Consider the following 19,504-nt stretch of genomic DNA (forward strand, 5'->3'; position numbering starts at 1 on the left):
TGATGCGGGGCTCAATCCCAGGACCCTGAGATCATGACCTGAGCTGAAGGCAGAAGCTTTAACCCACTGAGCCACCCAGGTGCCCCAGTCGTCCAACTCTTGATTTTAGCTCAGGTTGGTGGTCAGACTGTGAGATCCTGTATTGGGCACAGTGTTCAGTGCAGAGTCTGCTTGAGATTCTCTCTCTCTTTCTCTCTCTGCCTGTTCCCCTGCTCTCTCGCCCTCTCCCTCTCTCTCTCTGAAATGGATAAATAAATCTTAAAAAAAAAAAAGAATTGAGACAAGTGGAACAGTTTTAAAATAGTAGTTAGGGCGCCTGGGTGTCTCAGTTGGCTAAGCGACTGCTTTCGGCTTGGGTCATGATCCTTGAGTCCCAGGATCGAGTCCCACATCGAGCTCCCTGCTTGACACAGAGTCTACTTCTCCCACTGACCTCTCTCCTCTCATGCTTTTCTCTCTCATTCTCTCTCTCTCAAATAATAGAAAAATGGAATCTTTAAAAAAATTAATAAAATAAAATAGTGGTTTAGGAGAAGGTCATTTTCCACAGGAATTTAGGCACAAACCCCTGGGTGGTTGCCATGGCTAGATTAATCCTTGGACTACTGCAAGAGGACTGAGTTTAGGGCACTCCAGAGAAAAGGGGCAAACTGAGTTTGCTTCTTCTTACCAAGGACAATGTGAAGGTTCTTCTTCACCCTGTCAATAAAGAAGCTATACATAGAAAGAGGAGTGACTTCGATCTTCTCGCCTTCTGTCCTGGCTGCCATTTGCATTTTCTCTACAAGGTCAGCCTTCTCATCAGACGGGAAGATGTTGGGCACATCCCCTGTGTTCAGAAGCATGTTGATGTCCTCGATAAAGGATTCATCCTTGATTTGGTTATCAGCAAAGAGGAACACGGTACTCTTGTTGGCTACTCCAACCTGCAGCATGATCTTCTTCAGATCCTCCCGCCAGTCATGATTTGAGTAGTTCTTGGTGATCTCAATCTGGTATAGCTCGTATGAGTTCATGAATGTGGACAGTTTGCTGGCACTCTGTCGCCCACTGCCCCCAATGCCCACCAGGAGCAAGTGGCCTTTGTCCTGCTTCAGGACCCTGCAGATCCTGGAGATGTGCTCAATGGCAAACCTGAACATGACCAAAGACATGGGGGCCTTGCTGATGTTGTTGAACTCTTCCAGGTAGTACTCCATGACCACTGTGAGCTGTTTCAGGTCAGTGATCTCATCATAGATTTTGCGGTCACTCTGTGGCTTGAAATAATCTCCAAAGAAGAGGCTACGGATATTATCGTCAACAATCTTTCCAGTGGGTGACAGGTGAATGAGGACCTGTGGGAAAGATAAATCTCAGCCAGGCATTCCACCAGTGGCCCAATCAAGATGGCAGGTATAGAGGGGGGGAACAAGAGATATGCTTATTTCCTCTTGAACATATTCTCCAAAGTGAGGGTTCATCAATAATTTTTTAATAACATTATATTTGGATCTGATGGGTATAAAGACTATGATAAAAGGGCATTAGAGAAAAAAGCATGAAAGTGAGAGTTGATCTGTTTGCCAAATTGTTAAAATGTTGGTGGTCAGACTGTGAGATCCCAGTGGATCATCCAAAAGGATAGGCACCAATTTTTTTATGTGCTTGCTTCTTCACCAAACAAAGGTACAGGTGCTACCCTTGGTCCCCACTCTGTGGCTAGAGTAGGAATGTTCTAGATGCTTTCTCTTCCTGATATTAGAACCTGGTAGTGCTTCTGCACTTAGCCTCTGGATGCAACATGAAACACCTGCAATATTTCTGTGGAGAAATCACAGCTTCTTAAAAACAGAGGTACAACTAGATGATATAAATGCATAGGCTTAAAACAACTTTTCTTACATCAAAACGGGAAAGAGAAAATATTTACAAATGGAAACCATGACACTCTTCTACTTGGGCTTTACCAGGGCCTCAAACTGTAAAAATTTCATAGCTCATTTCTCAACTCACAAATTAATTAACCTTAAAAGCGTATTTTAAGTTAATTATAAACAATTACATCAGATCATAAACCACTTTGAATGGATACAAATGTATATGTTATCAGGGAAGTGAAACAAAGTTGGGCCAAGTATAATATCAAGTGACTAGATGACTCAATCCCATTTCTTGAGATTCAGAAAGCAGAGCTATGAGTCTCCACTAGCAAGCAAACTTGAAATCTGAGACTAACATAGACAAGTATTTGGGACCATTTCTTGGGCCAAATGCTCATAGGGTCTGGCTTACCTTCTCCATAGTCTGCTTGAAGCAATTGGATGTGGCTTCCTTCACCATGTTGAAGAAGACCTGTCTGTCCTCATAGTCAATCAGACGGTCATAGAATACCCGATAAACCTCATGGATCCACAGCCGGATTAATTTTTCCACATCCTGAAAATCCAGGGTTAATTATTTGTATGAATGGTAGGTGGTACCAGAGGTGATAGTTCTCTTTCTAAATCCTAGGGTTGACTGAAGTATATTAAAGAAGATAATGTTTATAAAATACTTAGCACAAGGCCTAGCAGAGATAAATGCTTAATAAAAGTTAGCTATTACTGTTATGCTCTTTATTCCATGCAGCCAAGGATATTGCTGAGTGAACTTGATAACAGAAATGATAGTGTCTGACCTGCAGGTGAGTGTGCGGGCAGAGCAGTACCCCTTGGATAACTCGTGAAAAGTCCCGTAAGTTAAAGATGTAATGAGACTTGGAGGGGGTTGGCAAGAAGTTCTCCACGGCAGCTTTATAAATTGTCATAGTAGCTTGTACCAGCATCTTTCCATACCTTGGGAGGAAGGGAAAGGCAGATTCATCAAGAAGGAGCCAGAACTGAGGATAGGGGCCAATATTGTGGAAGACACAGAAACCTCTTTTTTTTTTTTTTAATTTAATTTTTTATTTATTTTTAAATTTTTAATTATTTATTTCTTTTCAGCGTAACAGAATTCATTTTTTATGCACCACACCCAGTGCTCCATGCAATATGTGCCCTCCGTAATACCCACCACCTGGCTCCCCCAACCTCCCACCTCCCGCCCCTTTGAAACCCTCAGATTGTTTTTCAGAGTCCATAGTCTCTCCTGGTTCATCTCCCCTTCCAATTTCCCTCAAATCCCTTCTCTTCTCCATCTCCCCAATGTCCTCCATGTTATTTGTTATGCTTCACAAATAAGTGAAACCATATGATAATTGACTCTCTCTGCTTGACTTATTTCACTCAGCATAATCTCTTCCAGTCCCATCCATGTTGATTCAAAAGTTGGGTGGAGGCATAATATTCCATAGTGTATATAGACACAGAAACCTCTTACCTTAAGAACATCACGTCAAATCCTTTCCCAAAGTGCCAGTCAGCAATTGAACTGAAAATCTTGGTTAAAATGTCATCCTCAAAGGCGTTGATGGAAAGAATATTTAGATGGCGAGTGAATCGTCCTGGAAAACACACACACTCACACATACCTCCTGGGCCTTGGGATCCTGGGATATGAAAGGGTAAGTTTTCCTCTGCCTTATTGTTCTAGAGTTGTGATATCCAATATGGCAGCCTCTAACCACAGATGGCTATTTAAACCTAATTAATATTTTTTAAAAAAAATTTATTTATTTATTTGGCAGACCGAGATCGCAAGTAGGCAGAGAGGCAGGCAGAGAGAGGGGGAAGCAGGCTCCCCGCTGAGCAGAGAACCTGATGTGGGGCTCGATCTCAGGACCCTGAGATCATGACCCGATCCAAAGGCAGAGGCCCACTGAGCCACCCAGGCACCTCTAAACCTAATTAATATTAAATTAAAAAATAATTTCCTCAGTCTTACTAGCCATGTTTCAAGTGCACAAGAGTAACATGTGGCTAGTGCCTGGCTTTTGTATCACATAATGCAAATGCAGAACATCTCCATGATTGCAGAAATCCTATTAACAGCACTAAACTGGTGTTCAAGATTTTTTTTTTTTTAAAGATTTTATTTATTTGACAGACAGAGATCGCAGAGAAGCAGGCAGAGAGAGAGGAAGAAGCAGGCTCCCTGCTCGATCCCAGGACCCTGGGATCACGACCTGAGCCAAAGGCAGAGGCTTTAACTCACTGAGCCACCCAGGCGCCACCTTTTTTAAAGATTTTATTTATTTATTTGACACAGAGAGAGAGAGAGATCACAAGTAGGCAGAGAAGCAGGCAGAGAGAGTTGGGGATCAGGCTCTCTGCTGAGCAGAGAGCCCGATGTGGGGCTCGATCCCAGGACCCTGAGATCATGACCTGGGCTGAAGGCAGAGGCTTAACCCACTGAGCCACCCAGGTGCCCCCAAGATTGTTTTTAAAAGTGAAGGTAATATGTGATTATAAACTAGTCAATTCAGAAATATTTTTATAGAAAGTGAGCATCATCTTTGACTTAACCCCACATACCAAATCCATTCTTCCCACAATTAGCCACTATTAATTTGGTATCCTTACATATCTACCTATATCTGTATTTACCTACCTGTCTAATATTAGATATCTATATATTTATATTTATATATCTATGTATCAGCTTTATTGAGATATAATTCACATACTGTATGATTCACCCATTTAAAGTACACAATTCAATCATTTTTTAATATTTTAATTGTGAAAACAACATCATGATCAATTTTAGAACATTTTAATCACCTTAGAAAGAAATCTTGTACCCATTAGCAGTCACTTTCCATTTCGCTGGAGCCCTTGGCAACAGACAACCTATTTTCTATTTCTATAAATTTGTCTGCATATCTGTTTTTAAAAAGAATTTTATTACATAAAATAAAATGCAGATACTGAAAACCAGACAAAAAAAATATAAAGTTTAGTGAATCATAAGGTCAGCACCCCCTTAGATGTCTACCATCTAAGTCAAAAAATAAAGCTTCGTCAGCCCTTCATAGATGTCCCTCCATATATTCCATCCCAATCATAGCCTTCTCTCTGTCTCTCTCCAAAGGTTACTATTATCCTGACTTTTATAATAATTTGCCGTCTTGCGTTTCTTTATGTTTTTATCTCCCAAGTGTTCATTCCTACATGCCAGAGTTTAACCCTCCCAATTAAAAAAAAAAAAACTTGATATCTTTTAAGTCTCTTTTAATCTATAGGTTCCCCTTCCATCCCTTTCTTTCATCTTTTGTCTGATGAGTATCTGGGCTGTTTGATCAGTAGAGTTTCCACAGTTAGGATTTTGTTCATTGCATACTCATGGTACAGTTAATTCTTTTCCTTTGTCCTCCTGTGTATTTCATAGTAATTTGCAGCTGGATCTAGGGATTTGATCAGATTAAGATTCCATCTAGGGCCAGATGGTAGATGATAGTATATTCTTTCATTAGAGACATAACGATATCTCTCCTTTTGTGACGTTGGTAGCTATGGATGCTCAATGGCTAGATCCACTAATTCACTCATTAGTGTAAAATGGTGATATTCTGACTCTACCATCTCTTTTCATATATTAGTTGTAATATTTTATAGTTCAATCCTCTAGGATTTGCTTATACCATGGTACATTTCGTATAAGAAAATCCGGATAAATATTTGATTCTTTTCATTTATTTATCAGTTTTCAAGATAATAAATGGGTTCCTTACCATCCTCTGAAAATGAACAACTATCATTGTTATAATAGACTAATGGATTTAAGTATATTTTGATAAATTCCAATCCATTAAAATTGCAATCATTGTTGAAGCTCAAATTTTCCCATCTTTGGCCAGTGAGGGCCTCCTTATGTTACCAACTGAGTTCTGTTGACATGACTGTTAAACCTTTAAAAGCTTTCTCATTATCTGGTATATCAAGAAGTTACAAGCTCATTTTGTATATTTTCTGTCCTAGAGATGCAATCAGCCATTTCTCAAGAAGCTGTGGTTCCTTTTAGTAGGAAATTGGATTTCAAAACAATCTGGGTGCTAGGCATGTTCAGTGTTAATGAGTTGTTTATTATTTCCCAGACCTAGTACCTCATGAGTTACTACTGGTATTTCTAATTTAGGAATACGGGGCTTTCACTTAATTTCATTTATATTACATCTTGATCTCCTTTCTTCCATACTGAGACTCCCTGTTCTCAAAGACACAAGGGTCAGCGGAAATAGAAAATTTCACAATAACTTGTTTGTATAATCCTACTTTACACAAAGATCTTAGAATAAGAATATAGTACCACTACCAATTATGAGAACTGAAAACAATTTAAAACTTTTTGTACTTGCTATCCTAATCTCCCCTCCATTTTCAACTGTTCTGAATCTACAAGACTGGGTCTCATAGCCTTTACATATTGTAATCTCTCCCAGGTAGTCTTAGTTCAGCAAATAACCATATATTTAATGTTTACTACCAGTTGTTCTATTTCTTTTTTTCAAATAAATTTTGAATATTGAAATACTTTATTTTTAAATTAACATATAATGTATTATTTGCCCCAGGGGTACAGGTCTGTGCATCATTAGGCTTACACGTTTCACAAACTCACTATAGCATGTACCCTCCCCAATGTCCATAACCCAGCCACCCTATCCCTACCCCCACACTCCCCAGCAACCCTCAGTTTATTTCATGAGATTAAGAGTCTCTTATGGTTTGTCTTCCTCCCGATCCCATCTTGTTTCATTTTTTCCCTCCCAACCCCCCACGACCCTCCACCCTGCCTCTCAAATTCCTCATATCAGAGAGATCATATAATTGTCTTTCTCTGATTGACTTACTTCACTCAGCATAATACCCTCTAGTTCCATCCACGTCATTGCAAATGGCAGGATTTTGGTTTTTTTGATGGGCTGCATAGTGAAATACTTTATTCTTAAAAATTTTTTTCATTATGTTCAGTTAGCCAACATATAGTACTTCATAAGTTTTTGTTGTAGTGCTCAATGATTCATTAGTTGCACATAAAACTTATTTCTTTACAGTAATTTTGATCATGTGAAACCCATTTTCTAGTATGTTCCCAAAAAAAGGTTTGTAGACATAAATCTGACTTCTTGCATTCTGATAACAGTTTTCCTTTTATATCTGAAAGTCAGCTTTCCTGGCTATAAAATCCTTGATTCTCATTTCATTTCCTTCTGGCATAAAGCATTATGGTTGAACAGTTTTAAGATGATCTAATTTTATTTCTCTTAAAAGTCATGTAGTCTTTTGTGCCTAGATGCCCAAAAGACTTTTTCCTTTCCTTTAAAGTCCAGCAGTTTTACTAGTACATGTCTTGGTAGTGATCATTTTTGAGTCTCTATTCTTAGGTACACAATGTACCAAATAAGATTATCCTGTTCATTTTCCTTATGAAAAATTTTATAGGTAAGAAAGCTAAATGTCAGAGGGGAGAGTGAGGTCAAAGAATCTTAAGCCTAGAAATGGTATTAAGATTCTTTATATTTTTTTTTAAAGATTAATTATTTATTTGACAGAAAGAGAGTGCGAGAGAGGGAACACAAGCAGGGGGAATGGGAGAGGGAGAAGCAGGCTTCCTGCTGAGCAGGGAGCCCCATGCGGGGCTCGATCCCAGGACGCTGGGATCATGACCTGAGCCAAAGACAGATGCCCAATGACTGAGCCACCTAGGCACCCTGATATTAATGTTCTTAAGCAAGGATGTATCTCAGAATTAAAATACAGATCCTACAAGAATCCAGTTGCACCTGAAGCAAATGCATTCCTGAACTGTTAGATGATAGGGGGAACTCTTATTTTTATTATTATTAGTAGTAGTATTAGTATTATTTTGTTTAGGCCACTTTGGGTTAGTTGTTCGATCTTTGGCAATCTGAAGAACTGTAAAAAAACACAACACATGAATCCATCACCCCACTGAACTTTCCTTTTCATATGGAGAGTTCCTCCAGGGCTGAGGGAAATACTCTCACATTCTCTTTTCAAGTCCATTTCACACAACTTTCAACATGAAGTCTTCAAATTCCACTCCCTGGAGCTAGCCCAAACCCTTCCAGCTACAGCCCAAATATACTTTTCTCCACCTTCCATCAGGACAGAGTGCCCTGTACCAACCCTCCATCCATGAAGGTGGTCTGGCTCTGCTGGATGATAAAGAGGAAACAACTTTCTCTTTCACGTACCAGTGATGTCGTTCCTTCCACCCCCAGGGGGCCCCATGGCTGTCACAAGCAGCATATCCACGATGTCCAGCCTGCTTGTGTCCTTCTTGTCAAACCAGTAACCATGGTCGATCCATTGTCTCAAGAGCTCAATGGGGGGCTGGGCCCCGTACACCTCTTTGGCTGGCATGTTGAGGTCATCTGGGGAAAGAAGGCATGGCCACATATTTTAAGTCTTTGGGATTCCTTGTTCTCATAGGAGGCAATAGATAACTATTCCCTCCTGGGAGAGTCTGTGCCTACTTGTCCCATTCTCACTCTAGTCAGAGCTCAGCCAGTGGACATTCTGACCATACAAGAAGAGGATTTCCTAGGTTCTGCATTCTCCTGCCTCATTGAGATCTCTGCCCACTGTGACTTTAAGGATGCATGGATTGGCATCAAAAAACAGGTATTTAATTTTTTTTTATCATTCCATCGACCACAGTATACTGATTCTGTACTATGTGCTAGACATTTTGTTAATTTTGGGGGGATATGATGGTGAGGAAGACAGTCATAATCCCAGCCTACAGGGTATATAATTTGATCACCAAGAAAAAATTGAACCTCAATGGGAGAAAGGTTTTGAGCTAGGGTTTTTGAGGAGCAAAATGAGAATGGCAAGGATAGTGACTTTCTCAATGGCAGAGTTTGATTTCCCCCAATAGCATATTGTGAACAGGTCACTGCACATAGAAGACACTAGTAGATGGAAGCTCTCTTGATTTTTCTCTAATGAACACTGACTGAATGCCAAGTTTGTGTCAGATAAAATTTCAGGAGTTTTATACATATTATCTCATCTAATCCAAATAATAACTTTATAAGGAAGGTAGTATTACCTTTACATTAGAGGTGAGGAACTAAGGGTCATGGAAGTTAAATCATAATAGGCCTAGGGTTAGAAAGTGAGATTTGAACCTTGATCTATTTGGATGCAAAGCTTAAATTGTTTCTGAAAATACCATAGATATAGGAAGGGAGAACAGTTTGGAGGAAAGGGAAAAGGGAAGAAAAGAAAGGGAAAACAAAATAAAATTGGATCTCAGCCTTTAGGAAGCTAATGTTAGTGGGCAAGGATATAAATACACATAATACACTATCAATACATGAATTTTAAGGAAAGGACATGAGATAACTCAGAACAGTAGGGCATTATTTTTACTAAATGACAAACCTATGAGTTAGCAGTAAGACAGTGGAAAATAGGATGTGTTTGTAATAAAAAAAAAAAACCTGGGTTTGGGTCATGGCTCCAGAATTTTCTAGGTGTTTGACAGAGAATTTAACCTTCTGGAGCCTCAATTAGCTGATTGGTAAAATGGTAATGATGGTTAATAACCTCATAGGGATGCTAGGCTCAAACGAAATAAATGAGGAAGTATTTTGTAAACAGGTAAAATCCTGGAAACTCAATGTGCTTATTTCACAAATAATTATTTATCAATTATTAAGTTTCTACATTTACTGGTAACCTTTATCTGACGAAAATGGAATAAGGTGTTTATCACAAAGTGAGCGTTGTTTCTGGAGATGCAAGAAGGTAAACACGTTTCTGGAATTAATTCTCACTACAAGGTAACCTTCCCTGATCCAAAGGCTCATTGTCACCTCAGGAGAATCTGGGAGCCTAACTGAGGTAAAAAGACCTGGACTATGTCTTACTTACTGAAAATGTGACATATAATACTTGATCAACAAATACATGGTAATGAAAGAATGGAAAGACAAAATTAAAGATGAGATAAAGGGAGGGAAGTGGGGAGGGGAAAAGTGTGGGAGGAAGAAAGGAAGGGAAGAAGGATGGAGAAGAAAAGGAGAGGGAAGGAATACTAAATTACATTAACCAGAAATACATTATCCCTTAGAGTAGAAGGACTGTATGGTGGGAGATTCTGGTTTGCTGCAGCATAGAAGAATCTGGTTATGTTCATATTCAGGCTAATGCCTTACCCACGAATACCACTGCTTTCTTCCCTAGGGGAGGTCCAAACAGGCCTTTCCGCCGTCGATCCAGCTTGGACATGATGATATCCTGAGTCTGATTGGCTGAGGTTCGGGCAGAAAAATTGATGAAGTTGGGCAGGTAGGTGCTTTTGGGAAGGTGGAGAAGGAAATTGTTGGTAATGGCTGATTTGCCAGTGCCTGTGGGCCCCACGAACAGCACTGGAATTTCATGGTCCACGTAGGTTTTCAAAAAAAAGGACTGTCTGGCTGTCTCCATTGTGGAGATGATGAGTTCTGAGACCTGTACCACAAAGACATGGGACAGTCTTGTTACTGGCCTAGGGAGGCTGGGTCTTGGCATTCAGCTCCATCCCTTACTATCTTTACGATTTTGAGTGAGTATTTAACCTCCCCAGGGGCTTCAGTTTCTTCATCTGTGATACAGGATAATAATGGCACCCAGGTCACTGAGTTGTTTTGAGGATTAAATGAGATCATGCATGTCAAGATGGGCATTATTGGCTCTGTTTTGTAGATGAGGAAACTGAGGTCTATAGTTCTTCTGCAGTTTGTCCAAGTAATATAGCAAGTAAGTGGAAATGCAGGAACTGGAATTCCAGCTTGTCTAATCCCAAAGTCTATATTCTTTTATTTTTTTTTAAGATTTTATTTATTTACTTGACAGAGATCACAAGTAGGCAGAGAGGCAGGCAGAGAGAGGAAGGGAAGCAGGCTCCCCACTGAGCAGAGAGCCCGATGCAGGGCTCGATCCCAGGACCCTGGGATCATGACCTGAGCTGAAGGCAGAGGCTTTAACCCACTGAGCCACCCAGGTGCCCCCAAAGTCTATATTCTTAGCCACCAAACTACCATAGCATAGACACCAATTTCACTAAGGACCAGTCTAAAGCTATTGCCCTCTGAGATCATTGCTCTGAATCAACTTGTCTGCCTCACCCCAGGCAAGGTCCACTTCTCATATGTCATCCTACTTCCTGGCTTGGGAGGGTGGGGTGTGATCCTCAGCCCCAATTCCCTGCACTTATTCTTTTTTTTTTTTTTAAAAGATTTTATTTATTTATTTGACAGAGAGAGATCACAAGTAGATGGAGAGGCAGGGAGAGAGAGAGAGGGAAGCAGGATCTCTGCCGAGCAGAGAACCCGATGCGGGACTCGATCCCAGGACCCTGAGATCATGACCTGAGCCGAAGGCAGCGGCTTAACCCACTGAGCCACCCAGGCGCCCCCCTGCACTTATTCTTGATCTGCTTTTTCCAACACTCAGATGCTTGGTTCTAGGAGCCATCCCCATTTAAACTTGTTTTCCAATATGGGGATTATGACACTTTTCCTGTTATTCAGACTCCAGATAGAATCTAAGGGCTTGGTCTTGGGCTCCTGGAATCCCTATTACTTTTGAGAGGAATACCTTACCTTAATTTGGCTTCTCTGAACCTGAACCTTGTCATCAACCATTTGGTGACATTTGGTTCCTCCATGGAAACAGAGGAAGGGAATGGAAGATGTCTATCATATGCTGACATCTCCTTATATGTCTAGGCTGGAAGGGGCCAGCATGGAGCCACTGTTTGCACAACTCCAGAAAGCATCATTCACACTGTGGTTTATGTAAATGATGCCCCTAAAGCAAAGCTAGACCATAATGTCAATGGTGCCAACTGAGTTTGTGCAACATGGAAGCTCTGTGTATACTGGTAGAAAAAGGCTGGGCTTCTTTTGATAAGTAATTTGCTCAAAGGAAAAGGAATAGACAGAGCAGGAATTGATGTATAGATGAAGAGAATAGGTGTTGAGCTATGAAGTTTTCCCTATATTATTCTTGGCAGTTTTACCAGTAATTATATGAGGTTGGAGAATTATTGGCTCACTTGTCCAAAGCCATGTAGCTGGTAAGGGGTTCTGAGTGCAGGATCAGGCACAAGGTGCTTGTTTTGCTACCAAGATGGAGTTTAAAGCAAATTGGGTTTCAGAGATTTTTATTTTCAGAGACGAGAACACTTGTTTGACAAGGGGAAAATTTTCAGCAGATCTTAAAATCTTCTCTGAATTGAACTCTCTTATTTGCATGAATTCAGCACAATTCCAAACCTCTGGAGTTCAGGTGACAAAGCTCTTTAAGGAGAATTAAAGTTTTGGACCTATGTGCTTGGGGCTTCTGCACAACACTCAGCCCCCAGAGTGGGTCCTGGATTCAGCACACATCCACCTCTGCTTATCACACCATCTTCAGGAGCAGCTGTGGTCCTGCCAGCTGTCTGACTTGATTGTCAATATCCCCACTTTTCCATTCACTCTCCGCCACTCCATTTGGGGCCTGAATGGTCTCCAATCACCCCCAGAAAAAGAAAGTATGTCCACGAGATACTACTAACAGAGGCAAATTTTCCACAGGGAAATGAGGAGTTGTAGCTGACTCATCTGCTAACCAGAAAACCCATTAATCGGACCTGTTTCTCTAAGAATTCTCATCAAGGAAACCTTCTCTGGGAATTTTGAAGAAAACAATCTTTTTTGGCTGAGATGTCTGAGAGGTAAGGCCAATGACCACCTGGTGTTGGCTGCTGACCACACGACAATGGTCATCATCAGAACAGCAACCAACACGGATCTGGCACATAATGCATGCCATGTGTTCACGTAGAATGCCTTCAATTCTCGCAAACACCCTTCGAGTATTTTTTCTGCTACTGTGTCATTGAGTAAACTGAGGCAGAGAGCGTGAAGGTTGAGTAAGGAATCTGAGGCTCTCTAATTCTAAAGTCCATGCTTTTGAAGGCTGATCCAGCTCAAGTTTGAAATTTTTCTAAAAGAAAGTTCTTATGGGGGCGTCTGGGTGGCTCAGTGGGTTAAAGCCTCTGCCTTCAGTTCAGGTCATGATCCCAGGGTCCTGGGATCGAGCCCCGCATCGGGCTCTCTGCTCAGCGGGGAGCCTGCTTCCTTTCCTCTCTCTCTGCCTGCCTCTCTGCCTGCTTGTGATCTCTGTCTGTCCAATAAATAAATAAAATAAAAAAAAGAAAGTTCTTATAAACGCTAATAGAGAACTGACATCCATTACTCCACCTTGGAGAAAATTCAGGCAATTTTAGAAACCAAAGCTCCATGGCAAATCCCCCCCCGCCTTCTTTTTACCTTTGCATTAGCTGGGATACATTCCTCCTCTTTGGTGATATAGTCTGTCCATGTGTACCAGTGTCCATTACCTTGCTTGAGGAAATAAAAATCATAGATGCTTCCTGGATTAAAAGACATAGAACAGGTCGTGAGCACGCCAAGGGTTTACATTTCGTACTTCAGGTATTTTGCCACCTCAGCTAGAGGCATCTGAGTATGTATAACTACCAATACTGACAGAGCTGTGGAGGAACTTACACATTAATGATAACTGTATAAACTGGAAAAATAGCATTTAAAGAGTAGTAACTTTATTGTATAAAACATGATAGGTACTAATTGCACAAATAATTATTTTAATAAGGTAAAACAGGAAGTATTGAAAAGAACAATAAAAGAAGGCAATAAATCAAATCTCACACCCAAAAATAAATTTTTTAAAAGATTTTATTTATTTGACAGAGAGAGAGGGATCACGAGTAGGCAGAGAGGCAGGCAGAGAGAGAGAGGGGGAAGCAGGCTCCCTGCTGAGCAGAGAACCCGATGCGGGGCTTGATCCCAGGACCCTGGTATCATGACCTGAACCGAAGGCAGAGGCTTAACCCACCGAGCCACCCAGGTACCCCCCAAAATAACTTTTGGTGGCAATCCTTCTGGCTTTCTTTTTTTTTTTAAATTTAAAGATTTTATTTATTTATTTGACAGAGAGAAAGAGAGAGATCATAAGTTAGCAGACAGGCAGGCAAAGAGAGAGAGGAGGAAGCAGGCTCCCTGCTGAGCAGAGAGCCCGATGCAGGGCTTGATCCCAGGACGCTGGGATCATGACCTGAGCCGAAGGCAGAGGCTTAACCCATTGAGCCACCCAGGTGCCCCCCTGGCTTTCTTTTTAGGCACACAAACACATTGAACACTGAAGGTCAGATGGAAGTAAGGATTTGGTAAGGATAGGATCACATATATTATATACTTACATATCACATATCAAAATTATTATATATGATATATATATTATACTATTAAAAAAATAAAGATGTTAAATTTCATTACATTTAACTCTAGCAGAAGAAAAGGAGAGTAAAAACTGAAGTAAAACCGAAGGACCTACTGAACTTCAGATAAATCATGATTTACTACAAGAGATATTAGTTCCTAAAAGATGCTCTTTGAAAAAAAAATTGAGGTATGATTGACATATAATAGTTTCAGATGTACAACATAATGATTTGATATTTGTATATTCTGTGAAATGATCACCACAATAAGTCTTGCTAACATTCGTCTCCACATACACTTACAAATTTTTTTTTCTTGTGATGAGAACTTTTAAGATCTATTCTCTTAGCAAGACACTTAAAAAAAATCTTTATTAAACTTTTAACCATCACCAACAGGCACTAACAAACTTTTTTTTTTTTTAAGAAAAATAATCTTTGGGGGCCCCTGGATGGCTCAGTGGGTTAGGTGTCTGACTCTTGATTTTGTCTCAGGTCATGATCTCAGGGTCTTGAGATTAAGCCCCACGTCAGGCTCAGTGTTGAGCGTGGAGAATGCTTAGGATTCTTGCTCTCCCTCTGTCCCTCCCTCAACTTGTGTGTGCATGTGTGCGTGCTCTTTCTCTCTCTCAGAAAAAAAAAATCTCCACACCCAACCTGGGGCTTGAACTCATGACCCCCCGATTGAGAGTTGCATGCTCTACTAACTGAGCCGACCAGGAGCCGCATGATGCTTCTTAATTAAAGAATAATTTTAAGTATAATGGGATTAAAGTTATGCTTTTAAAAAATCATTCAGTCCAACTCTGTGATTGTATTTTAACTTATCATGCAAAAAATTTACTTTAAAGACATGAAAGTGAGGAGAATAGTATAATAAACTGCCATGTACCCATTATCTGGCTTCAATAATAGCATTTTGCTATTCTTGTCTCATCCATGTTCCCACCATCAACCACCACCATATTCATTTACCTCCCTCCCTCTCCCTCTCTCGCTTCCTCTCCCCCTCCCTTTCCTTTTCTTTCTTCTTTGTCTGGAGTATTTTGAAGCAAATCCTGACATTACATTTCATTTGTAAATTCAAGTGACTCAACATTAGATCAATTTCATTGATTCGGTTATAAGCTATGAGGTGATTAACTCACTCTTCCTTCCATCTCCCCTCCTCTGGTGCCTTTTGTTGTGGAGAAGAATCATAATTCTCCCATTCCTTATTCTGAGGTCTCTATTTCAATAGAGTCAATGCAGAAATTTATGGCTTCTACCACAGACCATTCAACAGTTCTTTATTTTGACTGATTGGTTAGTTGGCTGATATCTTTTCTTTTTTTTTCCCAAGAAGGGCCTGATAGGTGCTTCATTCTCTAAGTTCTTGCAAGTTCGGTAATATCAGTCAGCTGATTTTGTTTTTGAACAGTGACTTGGCTGAGAGTGAATTCTCATTTCACATTTTCTTTTTCTCTAACTTCTGACTGTTCTCTTACGTTTCCCTGTGCACGAAGTTGCTGTATGGACGTGTGAGATCCATCAGATCCTCCCCCTTCACTGACTTTGTTTCCTTACCTACATGTGTGATGCAATCTCTTTTATCTGTAAGCCCAATCATATAATCAGCATGTCTTTTGGTCAATTTTTCTTTAAGATTTTATTTATTTATTTGACAGAGATCACAAGTAGGCAGAGAGGCAGGCAGAGAGAGGAGGGAGCAGGCTCCTCAGTGAGCAGAAAGCCCGATGCGGGGCTCGCCACCCAGGCGCCCCACTGGTCAATTATTCTGTATCAGTTTTTCTTGAAACATGGCATGCTCATAATTTGTTAAAGCAGATGTTCATTTTAGGAACAATTTCTCATTTATATTTTTGTATATATTGTCTATACTATTTACTGGGTTACCTACTTAAGGAATTAGCATTGTTTGGCCTCCATATCAATCATATTATTGATAATCATTTTAATATATTTGGATTTTCTTGTATAGTAAGTGTAGTACGCGCAATCCTTCCCTCTAAGCCATTTATGAGATGTCTACACTTTATTCCTTGCTATTCCTAATGTATTTATTAGATCATTAATGGTATTGTTTCATTGTCAATTTGTTCCCTTGGTTTTTCTTTATTTTAAATTTACTTTTATTTTATTTAAATTCAATTAACATATAGAGTATTAACAGTCTCAGAGGTAGAGTTCAGTGATTCCTCAGTTGTATATAACATCCACTACTCATCACATCACATGCCCTCCTTAATGTCATCACCCAGTTACCCCATCTCTCCACCTCCCACCCCTTCAGGAACCCTGTTCGTTTCCTATACTTAAGAGTTTCTTGGGGCACCTGGGTGGTTCAGTGGGTTAAAGCCTCTGCCTTCGGCTCAGGTAATGATCCCAGGGTGCTGGGATCGAATCCCGCATCGGGATCTCTGCTCAGCAGGGAGCCTGCTTCCCCCTCTCTCTCTGCCTGCCTCTGCCAGTCTCTCTGCCTACTTGTGATCTCTGTCTGTCAAATAAATAGATAAAATCTGGGGTGCCTGGGTGGCTCAGTGGGTTAAAGCCTCTGCCTTCAGCTCAGGTCATGATCCCAGGGTCCTGGGATCGAGCCCCGCATCGAGCCCCGCATCGGGCTCTCTGCTCAGCAGGGAGCCTGCTTCCTTCTCTCTCGGCCTACCTCCCTGCCTACTTGTGATCTCTGTCTGTCAAATAAATAAATAAAATCTTTTAAAAAAATAAAAAAATAAATAAATAGATAAAATCTTTTTTTTTAAAGATTTTATTTATTTATTTGTCAGAGAGAGAGAGAGGGAGAGAGAGCAAGCACAGGCAGACAGAGCAAGAATGGCAGGCAGAGGCAGAGGGAGAAGCAGGCTCCCTGCTGAGCAAGGAGCCTGATGTGGGACTCGATCCCAGGACACTGCGATCACGACCTGAGCCGAAGGCAGCTGCTTAACCAACTGAGCCACCCAGGCGTCCCAATAAATAGATAAAATCTTAAAGAAAAAAAGAGTTTCTTATGGTTTGTCTCCCTCTCTGATTTTGTCTTTTTGCTTCCCTCCCTGATCTGCTGTTTTGTTTCTTAAATTCCACATGAGTGAAATCATATAATTGTCGTTCTCTGCTTGACTTATTTCACTTGACATAATACCCTCTAGTTCTATCCACATCATTGCAAATGGTAAGATTTCTTTTTTTTTTTTTTTAGAGAGAGAGGGAGTGTGTGTAACCTGGTGGGGGGTGGTGAGAGGGAGGGGCAGAGGGAAAGGAACAGAGAGAACCCCAAGTAGGCTCTGCACTTAGCATGGAGCCCAATGTGGGGCTCGATCTCATGACCCTGAAATCATGACCTGAGTTGAAATCAAGAGTTGGACCCTTAACTGACTCCGCCACCCAGGTGCACCTGTTTCTTTGGTTTTTAATCCCTCTTTTCCTCTAATTCTGTTTTATCACCTCATCTATAAACTTTGAAAAGACAGTTTTATTGAAATTAAAAGTCACACATATCAATGATTTACTAAAAAATATATGTATATGTGATGTACTAATAAGCATAGTTGTGCAGCCATTACTATAACCAATTTTAAGTCATTTCATTATATGGAAAAGATACCCTATATCTTTTAGCTGTTATCCCTCATCTCCCCCTCCAATTCCAGCACTAGGCAACCACTGATCTACAGTCTCTATAGATTTGTCTATTCTGGAAATTTCATGTAAATGAAATCATATATGTTATTTTGTGACTACCTTCTTTTACTCCATGTTCAATCTATCAATCGATCTACCTATCTATATGTTTTTAAAAAATTTTTTACTTTATTTTTCTAGTTGATTAACACATTCACTTATTTCAGGAAGTAGGGTTGAAAGTATCTGTGTGACCAATATTAGGGGACTCAGCAAACACAAAGCCCCAATATTTACTTACACTGTCTCAATGTCAAACCTGCTTTTTTTTTTTTTTTTAAGAGTAGACTCCATTCCCAGTGTGGAACCCAATGTGGGACTTGAACTCACAACTCTGAGAGCCAGACCTGAGCTGAGATCAAGAGTCAGACACTTAACCGACTGAGCAACTCAGGCATCCCTCATAATGATATTTTTAAGGTTCATTCTAAAAATGTTGTAGCATGTATTATTATTACTTCACTTCTTTTTATTGTTAAAGAATATTCCATTGTATGGATATACTCTATTTTATTCATTCGTTCAACTGTTGATGGAAATTTGGATTGTACTTTTTGGCCATTATGAATAATGCTGCTATGAACATTCATGTACAAGTTTTTGTGTGGACAAATGGTTTTGTTTTTCTTGGGCATATACCTAGGAGTGGAACTGCTGGGTCATACAGTAGCTCTGTTTAAGTTTTGAGGAATTATCAAATATTGCTTTCCAACACTGCTGTACTATTTACATTTCCCTTACATATGTGAGAGTTCCAATTTTCCCATGTTCTCACCAACACTTGTTGTTTTCCATGTTTTTTTATTATTCTCAGCCTGGCTGTGAAGTGGAATTTCACTGTGTTATTGATTTGCATTTCCCAATGGCATTTCCCTATGAAGCAGAGGCTTCATGTCCAAGGGTTTCTCTTAGACATTGTTTGCATCAACAGGCACCACTGTAATCCACTTCTCTCCACAGTGGTGATGACCAGTGAGAACTCTCAAGATTTTGTCAACTCACCACCATTCCTCCCAACATCGCTCTTAGAACAGTGTGGTGTGGTGGGTTCTGGGTTGGGAAATGGCAGCATACCAGATCTTATGTTTCTCTTCTTGTCCACTACTTTTCAATGTTTAGAGAATCAGGATATTTATAGAATTAATCATTTTCCCTAGCTGTTGCAGGGAAATGTTTAGGCTTTATTGTGTTGTTGTTGATTTTGTTTATTTCATTAGGTATTAAAGGAGGGAGCTCTGTTATCCTACATCACTCTGCAGCTTTACCTAGAAGTTAATCTGGCATAACACTTTTAGAAAGCAATCTGGCATTATGCTTACAGAGCTACAAAAATGTTCTGTAGTCTAAGTCAGAAATCCCACTTCTGGGAATTTATCATAAGGAAATAATTCACAATGAAAATAATCTCTATACATGAGTATGCAGCACCATCTGTGATAGCAAAAAATTTGGAAATAATTTACATGTCTCACATTAGGAGACCAGTCAAAATTATGTCTTATGAGATGAATGGATTATTTTGCAAAAACTAAGTATTAACATAAAAAATGCTTTTAAGAAACAATGACAGATCAGGGCACCTGGGTGGCTCAGTCAGTTAAGCATCTGCCTT

The 19,504-nt window shown here is 40.1% G+C and overlaps 1 protein-coding gene across 1 annotated transcript in view; it reads right to left on the minus strand.

Moving 5' to 3' along the window:
* LOC111145753 (dynein axonemal heavy chain 3) overlaps positions 1 to 19,504 on the minus strand; it is a 164,081-nt gene that overhangs the window by 38,914 nt on the left and 105,663 nt on the right. The window contains exons 41-47 of the mRNA XM_022500938.1: positions 13,241 to 13,344; positions 10,097 to 10,391; positions 8,123 to 8,302; positions 3,343 to 3,466; positions 2,660 to 2,816; positions 2,275 to 2,418; positions 671 to 1,337 (exon numbers count right to left, since the gene is read on the minus strand). Of these exons, the coding sequence (XP_022356646.1) occupies positions 671 to 1,337; positions 2,275 to 2,418; positions 2,660 to 2,816; positions 3,343 to 3,466; positions 8,123 to 8,302; positions 10,097 to 10,391; positions 13,241 to 13,344 (1,671 nt within the window). The remainder of the gene's footprint in view (positions 1 to 670; positions 1,338 to 2,274; positions 2,419 to 2,659; positions 2,817 to 3,342; positions 3,467 to 8,122; positions 8,303 to 10,096; positions 10,392 to 13,240; positions 13,345 to 19,504) is intronic.

Source organism: Enhydra lutris, unplaced genomic scaffold (genome assembly GCF_002288905.1).
Source record: "Enhydra lutris kenyoni isolate GAN:26980312 unplaced genomic scaffold, ASM228890v2 scaffoldscaffold13, whole genome shotgun sequence".
NCBI classification, from domain to species: Eukaryota; Metazoa; Chordata; class Mammalia; order Carnivora; family Mustelidae; genus Enhydra; species Enhydra lutris.